At 36.7% G+C, this 15,033-nt stretch overlaps 1 protein-coding gene across 7 annotated transcripts in view; it reads right to left on the minus strand.

Annotated features, from left to right (window-relative positions):
* ANK2 (ankyrin 2) overlaps positions 1-15,033 on the minus strand; it is a 679,395-nt gene that overhangs the window by 49,939 nt on the left and 614,423 nt on the right. For 6 of the 7 annotated variants that reach the window (XM_065907336.1, XM_065907339.1, XM_065907337.1 and 3 more), the window contains 3 exons: positions 11,459-11,494; positions 4,722-4,946; positions 1,754-1,908 (listed from right to left, as the gene is read on the minus strand). In XM_065907336.1, the coding sequence (XP_065763408.1) occupies positions 1,754-1,908; positions 4,722-4,946; positions 11,459-11,494 (416 nt within the window). The remainder of the gene's footprint in view (positions 1-1,753; positions 1,909-4,721; positions 4,947-11,458; positions 11,495-15,033) is intronic. The other variant, XM_065907335.1, reaches the window with a different exon arrangement.

The raw sequence follows: 15,033 nt of genomic DNA on the forward strand, positions 1-15,033 counted from the left end.
CGTGGGCTCTCTTCTTACTAAATCTCAGCAGGGTACAGGAAGAAACATTAAAGTGCCAGGCTACACTTTACTATCCATGAGCCTCACATGAAGCTACAGCCAGTGGTCCTGGAAGACTGACAAAATCCGACGAACAGCCACACACTTGTGTGCCCAGGTCGGTGCAAATTTTGGTATGTTTTTTGCACTTGGGCAAAAAAACGTGCCTATTTGTGTAGTCACGTAAAGTGGAACATATCTCTGGTTATCAGGACTGACTCTGTGCAACCTCATCTCTGTGCAACCTCAGGAGGCCTAAGAAAGAGCACCTCCCTCTAGGCAAACTAATGTATTTCAACCTGAGAGTAAATGGCCTAAGCTGGGATTTGGGATTTACAGAAACTAAAGCCCTAGTGAAAAATACGTTCCTTAACTATATGTGTCGGTGTGCATATGAAATTCAACCCTAGCTAACTCTCTGTTTAAATTAAGTGTAAACTGTGAGTGGACTTAATTTTCCTAACCCCTTAATAGAAAGTTAAAAGTATTATTCTAGTGAGAAGTTGCTATATAATACAGAGAGCCCAGCCTGGTGCTCCGTGATGATCTAGAGGGATGGGATGGGGGGAGGGGAGGGAGGCATAAGAGAGAGATAAAGGACTTCTCGGGTAGTGGTAAAGAACCTGCCTGCCAATGCAGGAGAAGTAAGAGGTGTGGGTTCAGTTCCTGGGTTGGGAAGATTCCCTGGAGAATGAAATGGCAATCCTCCATTATTTTTGCCTAGAGAATAATGGACTCCAGTATTCTTGCCTGGGGAATCCCATGGAGAGAGGAGCTTGGTGGGCTACCGTCCACAGAGTTGCAAAGAGTTAGACACGACTAAAACAACTTAGCACACACAGTATAATTACGGCTGATCTGCATTGTTGCATGGCAGAAAACAATACAACACTGTAAAGCAATTTTTCTCCAATTAAAAAATAATGAAAGAAAAAATTACATTATCCTACAATGTAGTCGTTATGGGTATACATAAGTTTTCCTATAGAAAAGTTTAGCACTTTTTATCAATGCCTTAAATATCTAAATGTTCAGGTGAGGCATTTTAAAAAATCATGGATATATTATCCAGTATCTATCCATTTTGTTATCAAACAGCATCTATTCCATTTGATATTTTAGAAAAGTTTGCACAAAAGATAGAGATGGGGCTGTGTTTCTTTATTAACTTAAGATATTTACTATTAAAGAATTTCATTTTCCTGAATGCAACAAAAATAAGACTAGGCAAATATACTGTGCATTCCAATGCATCACCATGGGAATATACCAGAACACTCTGTTGTTGTTTAGTCACTAAATCATGTCCAACTCTTTTGTAACCCCATGGACTGTAGCCTGCCAGGCTTCTCTGTCCATGGAATTTCTCAGGCAAGAACACTGGAGTAGGTTGCTATTTCCTTCTCCAGGGGACCTTCCCAACCCAGGGATCAAAGCCACATCTCCTGCACTGGCAGGTGGATACTTTACCACTGAGTCACTGGTGCCAAACAAGCTAATGCTCAAAAACCCAGACTTCTTGTTTGGCACCTGCAATAACCTGGTATTTCCTTCACCACAACCTAGCGTCAATAGGCAGGCTTTACTGTGCAAGCGTCAGCAGAGAAGACCCAAATTGGATTAGGTAACACACACATCCCCCCTAGGATATAAAGAAATGCATCATTATCATGCCTCCACTTCAGAGTCCTTTTAAACCTTCAATATGAAGTACCTTCATCCATGCCATTCAGGATTTCATTCAGCTCATCCTCCGTGTATTCACAGTAATGCTCTTTCCAGCTGTCCCCGTTCTCACTGCGCAGGACCACCAGCTCCCTCTCCTTTCCTCGCAGGGCAGCGAAATGAGGGATCTCCACGATCACAGGCCTGACACAGCAAGGCAGAACACTCAGTGTGGACAGGAGCTAACCACCAGCAAGACAAGCACCTCGACTCTGTCTGTCGCAAAGTGACCTGGAATTCTTCTCCTTCTGGGGACAGGGACAGAGCGGGGCCATCCTCTGGAGCCCTGCAGCTAGCAGACAGTCCCACAGTAGCTAGCACCCCACCTCGGGGGCACCAGTCCCCGGGGCCATGCTGCTACCTTAAGCCAATGATGTCTCCCTGTGAGTGCATGTGGCATTCTGGAACTTCTCCTTTGATAAACGTAAGGATAACACATTTAACCAAAAGAAATGTGCATGCATATCTATGAGGTATGCCAATCTCTTAAAATGTTTTCTACAAGGTGCAAAATGACAAAATGGTTTAAGAGGGGAAATGGCTCATACACTGCGTAATTTCATGTGCTATAAATGAGGAGATATCAGAAGAGTCAACTACTTCGGAACTCGAGAGACATGCACTCAAGGACTCTTTCCGTCTATTTCCTCCATTCAAGGAAACAATAGGCATGTGTACACAGTGTGGCCCTAAAGGAGCGTCTCCGCAGGCGGCCAGGTTGTGTCCAATGCCTATTATATTCAGGATCCAGAACATGCACTGCCCTGCTATATTTCGGTCACATTCACTCTCAAAATCCAGAGAGGCTTTTGATTTTTTTTCAGTCCAGGTTGCTTTGATACAGACTCCGAATTTATCATAACAACATCATAACTAGCACATAGTACAACTAGGCAGATCTCATGCTTTAAACGAAAATGAAGGTCACAGCACTTTAAGGGAAAAGATATAAAAACATCACTCAAAAATAAAAGTCACATACCACAAGGGTCAGAAATGGTCCACTAAAGATAGGTTGTACAGAATTTAAATCATAGAGAGGGACATGTCATGGGCACAATGACAAAAAGAGAAATCATATTGCAGAAGGAGGAGAAGAATGGGGGCCCGCAGCCATCGATTTGTTTTAAGTCACTCCTACCCAAGGAATTTGGTTCCAGGAGGCCCCAGCTGAAGGATGCGGCTGACCAAACTTTCTCCCTCATTAAGTGGGGGAGGAGCCGTTGGCAGGTGAAGTTTACTGAGTACATCCAAAGCAGCAGTGAAAGAAAGAACATAGGTAAGCTTCAGGTGTTGTGTTGCACAGAACCCCAGCGTCACCAGCTGATGAACAGAGTGAAGTTTGGTTTCACACTGCGTTTGGTTCTGCCCCCTCCATTGGTCACAAAGAGCGAGAACAGAGACCCAGAGTGTACAATGGAGGCGCATGGAAGGAGGGCGCTTGGGGGTTGGTTCTATTCCTGCTTAGGTTCACCGCCAGGGCATGAGCCAAAAACAAAAAAAAAATATGCTCCACAGGAAAGACAAAGCTGTTGGGAATACAATAAAAACTCTGACTCTGTAATGAGGTCAGAAGTTTTCATGGGTATTTCTCAACAGATTTGACAATTATTAAAAAACCTACAACCATCTGTCCATGAGGAAGGAGAAGGGACCTGGTAGAGAATATGAAAGGAATCACTGGGGAATTATTCCAACCACAATGGAGCTTTCTGATGCAACCCAGAACTTCACAGGCTCCTTCTAAATCCCTGGTCTGTCTGATAGGAGGCCATGGGAGGTAGTTTCCGTAACTGGGAAATACATACACACACCTTTTCAGGTGTGAACATAATTTGGAACAACCTGTTAATAGTTTGCTCCAAATTACGAGGCTTTAGAACATTTCCTGAGTTCTAAAGTAAGAAATCCTCTCCCCAGTATGACACTAGCAAAGCAAAAGAGTTCATAATTAATAGGATTTTCTCCCAGTTTTTTAGCACAAAGACTTTATATAACAAGACTTAAATACAACCGATTTGTTTCAAAATGTTTTGAAACTTGTCCCCCTCCAAAACTTCGTTTTGTCAGTTTTCAGCAGGCGCTACTTTTTCTTGGCATACTGAGATACCAGGTAACAGCAGCAGTACAAATAGAAGAAAAGCTTATTTCTGTTCAAAATTGCTAAAATGAGCATGGTGAAAGTCATTCTTGATTTTGTCCTCTTAATGAAATCTATGCCAAATAAAACTGCCAGGATAATTTTTAACTCATGGTAGCAATTTTGATAACAGAAAGGACAAATCACATAGATTAAATTTTTGTATGTTCTATAAAGAACACTGCTCTCCAAAGTGAAGATGGTGACTATTTGTTGTAACTATACAAGAGGCCAAGTTTATGTTCAGAAAGGACTAGCACAGTTGACCCTTGAACAAAGAGGCAGGCCCATTTGATTTTTTTCAATGGCAACTATTTCAGAACCATGTGGTCCATCAGGGGCTGCTGGAGCCACAGATGCAGCACCTGGGATGTGGAGGAGCCTCTTACAGCAGAGTCAACCCTCAGGTGTTTGCAAAGTTTCGACTGTCTGGGGGGCGGTCAGCACCTCTAACCCCTGCCTTGTTCAAGGGCCAACTGGATTTTTTCCCTACGATCTTCCCACTTAAATCCAGATTAAAAAATACCTACCATCAACCAAAGTATGATTATTCATAGTGGAAGCCTGGCAGCTACCATCACATCCAAAGAGAAAGAGTAATAATCAACCTGAATGCTTAACCCATTAATGCCTTAAAACAAGAGGCATTTAAGTGCGGTCAAACATTGAGGCATTACTTTCAATTCTTAAAAAATTTCATAGGGGCCAACCTTCTTCCAAAAGTTTGACGTACCTTTTCCCTCTCCATTCTAGTGATTTCATATAAAGGACACAAGCTCACCGGTGACTAAATGGGAGGTTTATCAGAAACCCTTACCCAAGGAACTGAGCACCAGAGGGTCCGACTTCAATCAGACGACTGGCCAGGCCTTCTCCTTCCACCATGGGAGGCATCGTCGCCAGTCTATGGCGTTTGACCAGTCGGCAGGTGACTCGTGTTGGGGCGGTACATTTCCGAGGCGGAATAATGATGCGGAGCCCGTTGTGTCTGCATCCTCGCATGGCACCACCTCGGGCATCCACCATAAAACTAACCAGGAAACTAAAAATCAAAATGGAAGATTAGATGGTGTTTTGAAATATCGAAGGCAGATAAACAAGCTTTGTCAAGTTAGTTTTTTTCCATAATGCTCTGTTCTTAAAACATTTCTTATTTATATGCATGGTAGCCAAAAACATGCCCTTAAAAAGTAGTTTTACTTTATACCAGTGCCTTTATTTCAGTTTGGTTGCTGTTTTAATTTCTGTATTTTTTGATTTGTTACTAAAGAACAGTTCTGCTCCTAATTTGACAATGGTGATATTAAACATGAACTTGTAGATTAAAAATACATCCAACTGACTTAGAAAGTGGAATGAAATTACACAAAGAATATGAGTCTCCTTTTGTTATAAATGCAAAGGCATTTGCTTCCTTCTATATGTGTCCTGAAAAATCCATAGTTTGAAATAATATAAAGATAGAGCAGAGAGGAAAGACTAACTTGTAGTTTTTCTAAGTTAACTCAATTTGACTTTCAAAAATTACATTATGTCCAGATCATTTTAGCATAATTCTGTGACTTAAGAAAAATTCTAAAAGAAAAAAAAAAGAAAAATTCACAGGCTTTCTCTCAAGACCAAACCCATGTACATGCATCCTGCTACAACACTGTCATACCCAGGATGCAGGTTTTTAACTGATTACATTCTAAAAAAGAGGAAAACCAAAATAATCAAATGCTTTGGAAAGAGCCCAATTACTGATTCAAAGGTGCTTTTTCACTTCTTAGGTGGAAATATCTCTTCTATACCATTTTAATTGATAGGGTAGATAGAAAACAAGATTATCAATCCCCTCTGCTCTGGGTTTTGAGGCGGAAATCCTGGGCTCATGATAATGGAAGACATCTGTGCATCATGATTTTCCCCAAATTATAAAAAATTGAACATGGAAAATCATAGCTAGTAATTCAGAAATGTAAAGGCATCTCTTCTTTTGCTTCTTTTCTGCCAACCTAATTGTTCATGAATAAGGGAATAATGATCCAAGGTGATTTGGCTTGTTTATTTTAACTGTACCAAGAGAAAGGGTTTGTCTCAATTTTGAAGTTGGTTCCTTCAGGATGTTTCTGCAGCTTAGTTTGAGTTCGTCTCACTAGGTTAGTATAAAACTCAAAGTCTGGGAGGCACTCACTTTGTCAAGGAGGAAAAATTAAACCAGGCAATCTCATGGTCATATACATATACACAAAGACACACACAAATGATGTGCACACCCTCTCACAAATAACATTACTATCTTTCCCAATTCTCCTTGCATTTGCAAGAATTTTATACCAAAACTGAAAGAGGAGAGCAACACATAGGTGTAGTAAGATCTACTGATACTTAACCAGCACAGAACTATACCAGATTCATCACACTCAGATATTACATCCATAACAAACATGTAAAACATTTGAAAGCTATTTTAGTAAAGTAAGTTATGGGATAGAAACACAATATATTTGTGTTATTTTTAAATAAGTGAAGGAAAAATATCTTAGTATCCTCTTCATAGCAGAACACAGAACTCATTAAGCATGCTATTAAACAGAACCCCTGTTGCTAGTAATGCAGACGTCTGTGAAGGACTCAGAGTGCCTATCTGAAGCAGGTCATGCAGAACGAGACCAAGAGAAGAGGTCTCACACTTCTTTCCCCTTGCAGGAGCCAGTCTAGACCTACCAGTTCTAACCCAGCCCTCTCAGTTTTTAATATGGGGCACAAACTGGGGAGTATGAGCAACAGGTCAGTTCTGAAGTATGGATGTTTCTGGTCTTTATCAAAATACAATGAGAAAATGTGGGCTGCTTTTCTTATTACTAGTATTTAAGTAGGAATTCTTAAATTATTTTCTATTTGCTTTTTAAAATGCACTATCACTCAAAAGAATGAAAGAACTGGTAAAACGTCTAGATGACTATAAAGGTTTCTTTTCTATTTTATTATTTTCATTTGACTATGGTATTTATGTTGATTTTTATAAAAACTAGAAAAAAATGACTGAAGTTTCAACCGGTGCTATTTCGAACTCATTGCTGTATTTCTGACTTTCTCTACTTTCTTTGATTTCTTTTTCATCTTTTGATTACTAGCACCCTTGATGAAGAACAGGGACTCAAACTAGTAAGGAATTATTATAATACATCTGATTAATATTATCAATATCCAATACTATCTGTATTTTTTAAAGCATTCAGAGTGTTTCCCCATTCATGGTACATGCTATTATATTTTCACTATATTTGTTCAGGTAATGGTTTACAGCCTATATATTCCATTTAGAATATCTTCTAGTGGTGCATTCTATAAGGAGTGAATTAAAGTAGCTATATTCTTGGCAGTAACAATGTCTAAGCACCTACATGTTTGATTACTTTCTCTGATTTCTATGTTACTGACTTTCTTTTAAAATTTTCTTTTGTTCTCATTTACCCCATAATTTCCATGCTGCTTTTCATGTCACATTTTTCACATTTCTTGTAAGTGCCAGGTGCTCTGCTAGGAACTGAGCAAGGATACAGAAAGTAAAGACATAGTCACTGCTGCCAAGATGTCCACAGTCTAAGCCTCAAATGTCACAGGATGATTTCACTTACTGGAATCACTTACTCTCCTGGTCAAGGAGAGATGAGCTAAACCACACACAGGACCATATCAGCGTCACAACGGCAGTGACCTCGTGCTCCGTATTTCTTCCCGTGTCCCAAGTGCCTAGTGCAATGCGAATGGGGCACATAGTAGGCAGTTAATAAGTAACTGCTTAATAGTGAATGAACGGAAGAGTGAAAAGGGTAAGTTGTGAGAAGCTGTATATATTTGTTTCTAATTGAGAAGGCTAGAGTAGCAGGTTATTTAATTCTTTGATTCCTTGACAACCAACCCAGTCAGACCTCATTCAAATTACTACACTCAGACACTTCAGCTCATAAAATAGCTAAATAGTTGAGAAGGACTGTCTTCAATATTAAATATTCCTCTACAGGCATTTCCCTGCTTGAAAATGAGAGAGTGAGTATATTTATTTCCCTTGATAGAGGATTAGTAGAAAATGAGAGTAAGCAAAAAACCAAGAGTTTGATACACCAAAGTAATGATTTTGTTAGGAGTGAAAACTATATGAAGAAAGACCAAAGACTGGGATGTAAAAGGGCCTAAAGACTGAAGCTGCAGTAGATAAATTTAACTACATACGTCTTGGTGTCATCATAGATCTAGAAAATTATATTTAAGTATTGCACCAGAACACCAAGCAAATTTGAAAAATTAAAGAGGCAATGTGTCTAATTCAGAGAAAATGTCCAACAAAAACAAGCTTTTGTGTCTTTATGAAATAACTAAAGGAAGTGCAATAGACTAATAAATAGCAACAAGCTCTATTGAGGGAATTATTAGAGGAGAGAGGGAGAGAAAGATGAAGGAAGAGAGGGGCAGGCAGATAGAGAAGAAAGTAAATCAGAAAGATACCAGAAAGAAACAAAAGGATGGGAAGTCATGAAAGAGCTAAATATTGATAGTCAAAATGAATAAAAATGTTTACAAATTTAGTAAGAAAATACTCTAAGCAAATCAGACTCAAATAGTGTAACTGAAGATGCGGCTTAAATAGTGAATGATGGAAGAATGAAAAAGGTAAGTTGTGAGAAGCTGTATATATTTATTGCTAATTGAAAAGAAGGCTAAAGTAGAAATTTATTTAACACCCGTCAGATCTCATTAGAGTAAACAACTAATTAAAAAGCTGACTATGCAGAATTATATGTAAAAGTCTACTCTTCAACTAAGAGAGAATAAGAGAAATAACTATTCAATTTTTTTTCCTAGGTACTGATGAGAAGTCTTTTGATAAAAGTCAACATGCTGATCAGTTAATCCAATATAAAAGTTTATAAATATAAAACTGGCTTATATATAAATTGTTTATATATAAAATTGTTTATGTATAAACAAAAGTTTATAATATAAAATTGGCTTAGCATTTGAATATTTTCATTAAAAATATCAGGAAGTCAAAAGGTGCTACTACTTGGATGTGTGTTAGTCATTCAGTCGTGTCCAATTCTGTGCCACGCTCCTTTCTGTCCATGGGATTTCCCACTGGAGTGCGCTGCCATCTCCTCCAGGGGTTCTTCCCGACCCAGCGATCGAACCCAAGTCACCTGTATTGGCAGGCTGGTGGTTAACCACTGAGCCACCAGCAAAGCTGAGGTAATAGATTAGTGGATAGTTATTTTGTGATGTATAATAATTTGAAAAAGCAGATTGTAAGAGACATTTTTTTGTGTGTATCACAGGAAAAAGTGAAAGGCTAGGGTGACTCATGAGAGAAATTAGTTCACATACCAGATTTTTCTCATATTTTCAGGAGATTAAAAATGGAACAAGATAACCCTAACCCTAACACTGGGAGATGAAAAGAACTAAAGTAAAATGTATTGATCAATGGATTGAAGTTCAGTTCCACTGTGAGCTGTGACTGAAGCCTCATCTGTCAATGAGGGATAATCCTATCACCACTTAAGGGTAGAGCAAGAATTAAATCATTATGGGTCAAGCAGATAGAATTCAATAAATGCACATAATTTTATAGATTTTGAATGTCTTAAAATTAGCATGTAATTTAAAAAATTAAACAGAGAAACTAACACTTATTAAATATCTACAATGAACCCAGAGCTTTGCTAAAGTAGTTTAATATGGAGTTTTGATTAGTTTATGAACTGCACTAAAGAAGATGTAAAAAACACTATTATTACAGAGCACAAGATAATTCAACAAGTACCACATTCTTTCCTGGCTCCAGCCTGGATCTATCACGAGATCTAACCCTGTGTTGAATTACTGCTGTAACCTCCGGCAAGTCACTTAACATCTTTAGGTTTCAGTTTTCTTATCCCCAAAATGAGAGACTTTGATTAAACTCAAACTCTAATGTGGCATTCTGGTATTAAAACTCTAACTAGGTTAGTTGACCTACTGGAATGTTCCATTTCAGAAGTTCTGGAAGCATATCTATTTGAAAAACAAACTGCTATTCCTCCAAGAAATATATACTATTTTTGCTGTATGGCTAAAACAATCAAGAGTAGTTTTGCAGAAAATGTATACACATACTACACTAAACATTGACTTCAGACTGTACAGACAAAAAAACATCACATGACATACTTGGTTTTAATTGTTTATCTTACTCTTCAAAGGAAATTCAGCAGTCATGCAAAGTAGAAATCCTTATTGAAGTTTTCTAAATTGTGAGATACAGTGTTATCACAATTTAAAAGGAATAAAACAAAAGCAATCCACCATTATTATGCAGATGACTTGCCTAGGAATATGTAGTTGATTAGCTAGACAGATACATGCTTCAGAGGAGGCAGCAGAAAACAATGATTCTGGTCTTTTGAGGACTATATCCTCCACCCCAAAAGTTATGAATCCTTAGGTTTACGTTTAATTCATCCAGGACCATGGGATAAGGATGGGGAGGAGATTGCAGCATTCAGAGTTAGTTATTGAGTGAAAATAGGAAAAAAGTCTGTCATCAGGGTGCTTCAGTGATCCACACATACATAGCAAGAGGGCCTTCAATTAAATCTGATTTCTGGGTTGCTGTGAGAAAACCGTACCGTGAGCTCCCTGTCCTCTATAATTTCCTTAATTTCTTCCTAATCTTCCAAATTCTGTCAACAGAAAAACTGATGAAAAATAGCTTTGAAATAAAGTGACTTAAACCTGTTAAAATCACCAAAAATGTATTTATCACTATGTTCATGAATAGAAACAAAATATTTAGTGGGTATTGCAGACAAAGTAAAAAAAATGGATATAAATTTGTCAAAATTGAAAACTGATTTGTAGACAATCTTCAGTATCCTGATGGATGACTGTACAATAAAAATACTATAAACAGTAGTCTGATAAGAGCTTTAAAAAATAACTTCATCAAAATAGCATAGAGTCATTGATATTTTTAGAACACTGGAATCATTCTATAGTACAATTTCCAAAATAACAAAAGTTGCATTTAAAGAAGTACTAGCAAGCAAGTGCACTATTAATAAACTTTCAGCCTTTGCTTCACCTAGACTATAGTTTTAAGAAACTCTGCTAAGTGACACTTAAAATCATAACCTTTACTATAACTTGAAAATAGCTTAACCAATTTGCATAATTGTTGGGAATGACATCTTTCAGTTCTATGTAGCCCTTTTTCTCTGGAAAGCAGCAGAGATATGGAGACTTATTATGAAGACAGCCTCTCATATTAGGTCTACATTCATTTTAGCATAACCCCACTTATTTCCAACAAAATAAAAAATACCCACTTTCCCTGTACCATAATGGGGAATTCAGTAATGGTCATGACATGGAGACAATAAATTATTCTCCTTCGTGTGCTCTCTCTCTCGCTCTCTCTGGCTAGGTATGGTCACACTAAAGCATCCCGAGGCAAGGTATAAGGAGAAGGACATGGAGAAAGGGGAAGAGGAGAGGCAACATGTTCAGAGAAGGAATGATGTGGAAGTTCACCTGCTGTTGTCACGATCAAGACATGGAGAGGTGCGGCTGCAACAGAATAGATACTTTAGCACAGAGAAGGAATGGATAAAGCGAAATATAAAGAAGGAAATCAGAAGTGACTTTCAAATGAAATATTCATATACCAATACCATATTCACTGAAAAAAAGGATGGAAATACAAATGAGATACAGCTCTATGAAAAGGCTGAGAGAAGACCCAGATATGGGGGCTATGGAGTAACTCCCAGGTTAGGGAACTGGGATACAAAATCACTGGAGAGGGATTTGTGGCCTTATTCAACATTGGCGTATGTGGGTACTCAAAGTCTAAATATCCAAGAAGCTACACAACATCAAGGGGCGGTATAATGAAAGCTAAAAAGTCTTTGATTTGATAGACATAGTTTTGCCTCCATAGCTTTTCACTCACACTTTTAATACTTTCAAAATAATGATAATGCCCTTTGGGCTGTTACATAAGAAATGCAAACAGAAAAGGTGCAATTTAAAAATTAGCTCCAATGGCAAACAGTAGCATAAACTATAAGGCAGAGTAGATAACATTAATTACCTACTATAGGTAACAAAACTATGCAATGAAGTCTTTGTGCTTTTTCAAGACTTTCACTCCCTGTCTTCCTCACTGGTCACACTGTTTAATCTCACGTTATAGTCCTGTCTTTCATCCTCTTCTACTTGAGTCTGCTCTTCCTCAAAACACTCCTTATGTTTTCACAGAGTCCACTTGGGTTTTCAACACCTGATATACAAATGGATATACGTATACTTTGGACCAGAAACCTAACTTGACAAAACAGTTGTTTTACCGCTTATGAAACAATTTTCTTCACCCCAAAGAATTTACCTTCATGTACCATTAAAAAAAAAAAAGAATATTTGAAATACATGAACAACTAAATTAACTGCCACAGGTACTTAGATAAATATTGATGTCATCAAATGAAAAATATCTTTAATTTCTATGAATTTCAAATATTTTTTTTACTTTCAAATATCAACTTCCACTATTTGAGCTAACATCTTTACATTTTTAAAAAAATAGACTATATTTTTTAGAGTAGTTTTAGGTTCACAGCAAAACCACCTTCAACATGTTTTTATGAAAAAGAAGACCTATAAAAGATTGCTTTCCTATTGACTTCTAGTTACTATGTCTTATATATGAACTGACATCATGAACTGACATTTATTTGTTGGCACTTGGCTGACATTAAAAAACTGTAACAATAAAGATTTTTGAAATAATATTTAAAATGAGTCACAAAACTAGCTATCGATAGGAATTTGTGGCTTACATCTGTTGATTCATTACGCACTTACTGAAATGGGGAAGAAATGTAAAATTTAAGTTCTTGTCCAAGCTTGCACTGGATGTGATCATGGTTAGGATACTAGAAATAATAATCACACTGTGAATCAGTAAGGCAACTTCTTTAAAAACAACAAAAATATTAACAGTCAGCCTTTCTTTTGCTAGATAATAGCTGTATTTATGGGTCAGAACAGATTTTTTAATCATTGATACTTTTTCTCCTATTGTGATGAACAGTAGTCATTGGAAACAGGAGAAGTAAAAGGAAATAACGGTGCTTATTGGTAGAAGTTGTGTTTTCTATTAATCTAAAATCTCTTCATCTAATCTAATAGATCATTATACACAAAACTAGAGACATATGAATATAAAAGCTAACTTTATTATCCCCTCTATCAAAAATTATTTTTTTCTTACAATTTGGGCAGGCTTTGAAGTGGCCTAGGAAGGAATTCACCTAATTAATTAAAGAGAAACTCAGCTCCTTGAAAATTACATAAAAACTATTACTCAGGAACCTGATGTATAACAAATACAATTATAAGAAGTCATTTTTATATGATATATAATGAATACTGTTTATATTAATATCATAGTAGCTTTCAAATACCATCACATTCAGAAATATTAAATTTTTAGTGGTAACTATCCATTCTATTGGAGTCATCTTTTGCAGTGTTCATTCAAATACTATAGTAGAGATACAACTTTATGATAGACTACCTGATAAAAAATAAGTCAAATATTGCCATTATTCCCATTTAGAGAATTCAGAATACTTTTGTTTCACTAATTAGAAACTTGCTAAAGATGTGTATGTGGATTGTATAAATACTAATGGCTGAAATCTATTGAGTACTTATTCTTGCTAGGCAAAATGCTAACTACTTAAGAATCATCTAATCCTTAAGTCTCCCCTATGGACTCTATAACATAACATTCATCTTATAGATAAGTAAACCGAAATATTTTATACAACCTGCCCAGTGCCACATATTGAGTGTCAGGGCCAGGATCTGAATTCTGTTTGACATGATTCCAAAGCACATTCTTAACCATCACGCTATTGCTCTTTCAGAGACTGTCTTCCAAATTCAAATAATAACACATCAGCAAGTTTCTTAGAGGTACTGGCTAGGTCTTACTCATCTGTTTTCCTTAGTGCCTGGCACAAAATTTGGTGTGTTGTAGAAGTCAACAGTGTGTGAAGAGAGAATACTTAAGTAAGTGGAAAGGATAAAAAGATACTCGAGGGAACTGGTCATATGTTAATTACCTAAGTCAAACTTATAGTCGAAGCTTTATTACACAATGTTGTTCCTCTCTAATAGCTTATATAAAACAAATATATTTGACAACTGGTGCTTGTAGAAAATACCAATGCCAAGGCCCCAACAACAGAGACTGTGATATAACTGGTTTCAGTTGGGGCCTGGGCATCAGTATTTTTAAAGCCCCCAAGTGATTACCATGTACAGCCAGAGTTGAGGATTAGAGTCAGTGATCATGTTTCATAGTAAAAAAAATAAGCATCTTTAAAATCTTGGTCTGCAATAAGACAATTTTTCTATGTCACAGTTTGCTTAAAATAATCTTGTCACTTTGTAGGCTGGACATGGACTTCAAATACTAGATAATGGTTTCTAAATTATGATCTATTATCCATCAACACTCTAGGCCCAAGGTTTTTTTATTATTGTTGAAAAATTTAGTATGTGATGCTATGCTTTTTGAACCACTTATAGCTGTCAGATTTTAATTATCTCATTTTATACTTAAAATAAGTAAATTTGAATGAGGTTTAATTGGTTTTTATTCCCCTGAATAACATTTGCATCAAGAACTAGCTTTTACTTATTTAACAAAGAAGAGTATTATTATTATTTTCAATATCCAGTTATTTTCAATAACTAATTTTACGAGCCTTTAACAGAAGATCAGATTAAGAAGTCCCAAATTTTAAACTACAGTATCTTAGAATGCTTTCCTGAAAGGAGAATATTTTAGAATAATAAAAACAAGAAAGGATTCATTACTCAAAATCATTCTGTGGATTATGGATAAGGAGTTTGGGATAATAATTTAAATCAAAATATTACATTTAGTTAGATAAAATATGAGCAGGGTTTAAAAAGTAATTAAAGAAAAGCATTTTAAAAGTTTATTCATAATTATGAAATTACTGTACAACTTGAAACCATTAAAATGTAAGGAAAGGACCAATTGTGAAGAGTATTACAATTTAAACCCC

This window comes from Muntiacus reevesi, chromosome 16 (genome assembly GCF_963930625.1).
Source record: "Muntiacus reevesi chromosome 16, mMunRee1.1, whole genome shotgun sequence".
Classification (NCBI taxonomy): Eukaryota; Metazoa; Chordata; class Mammalia; order Artiodactyla; family Cervidae; genus Muntiacus; species Muntiacus reevesi.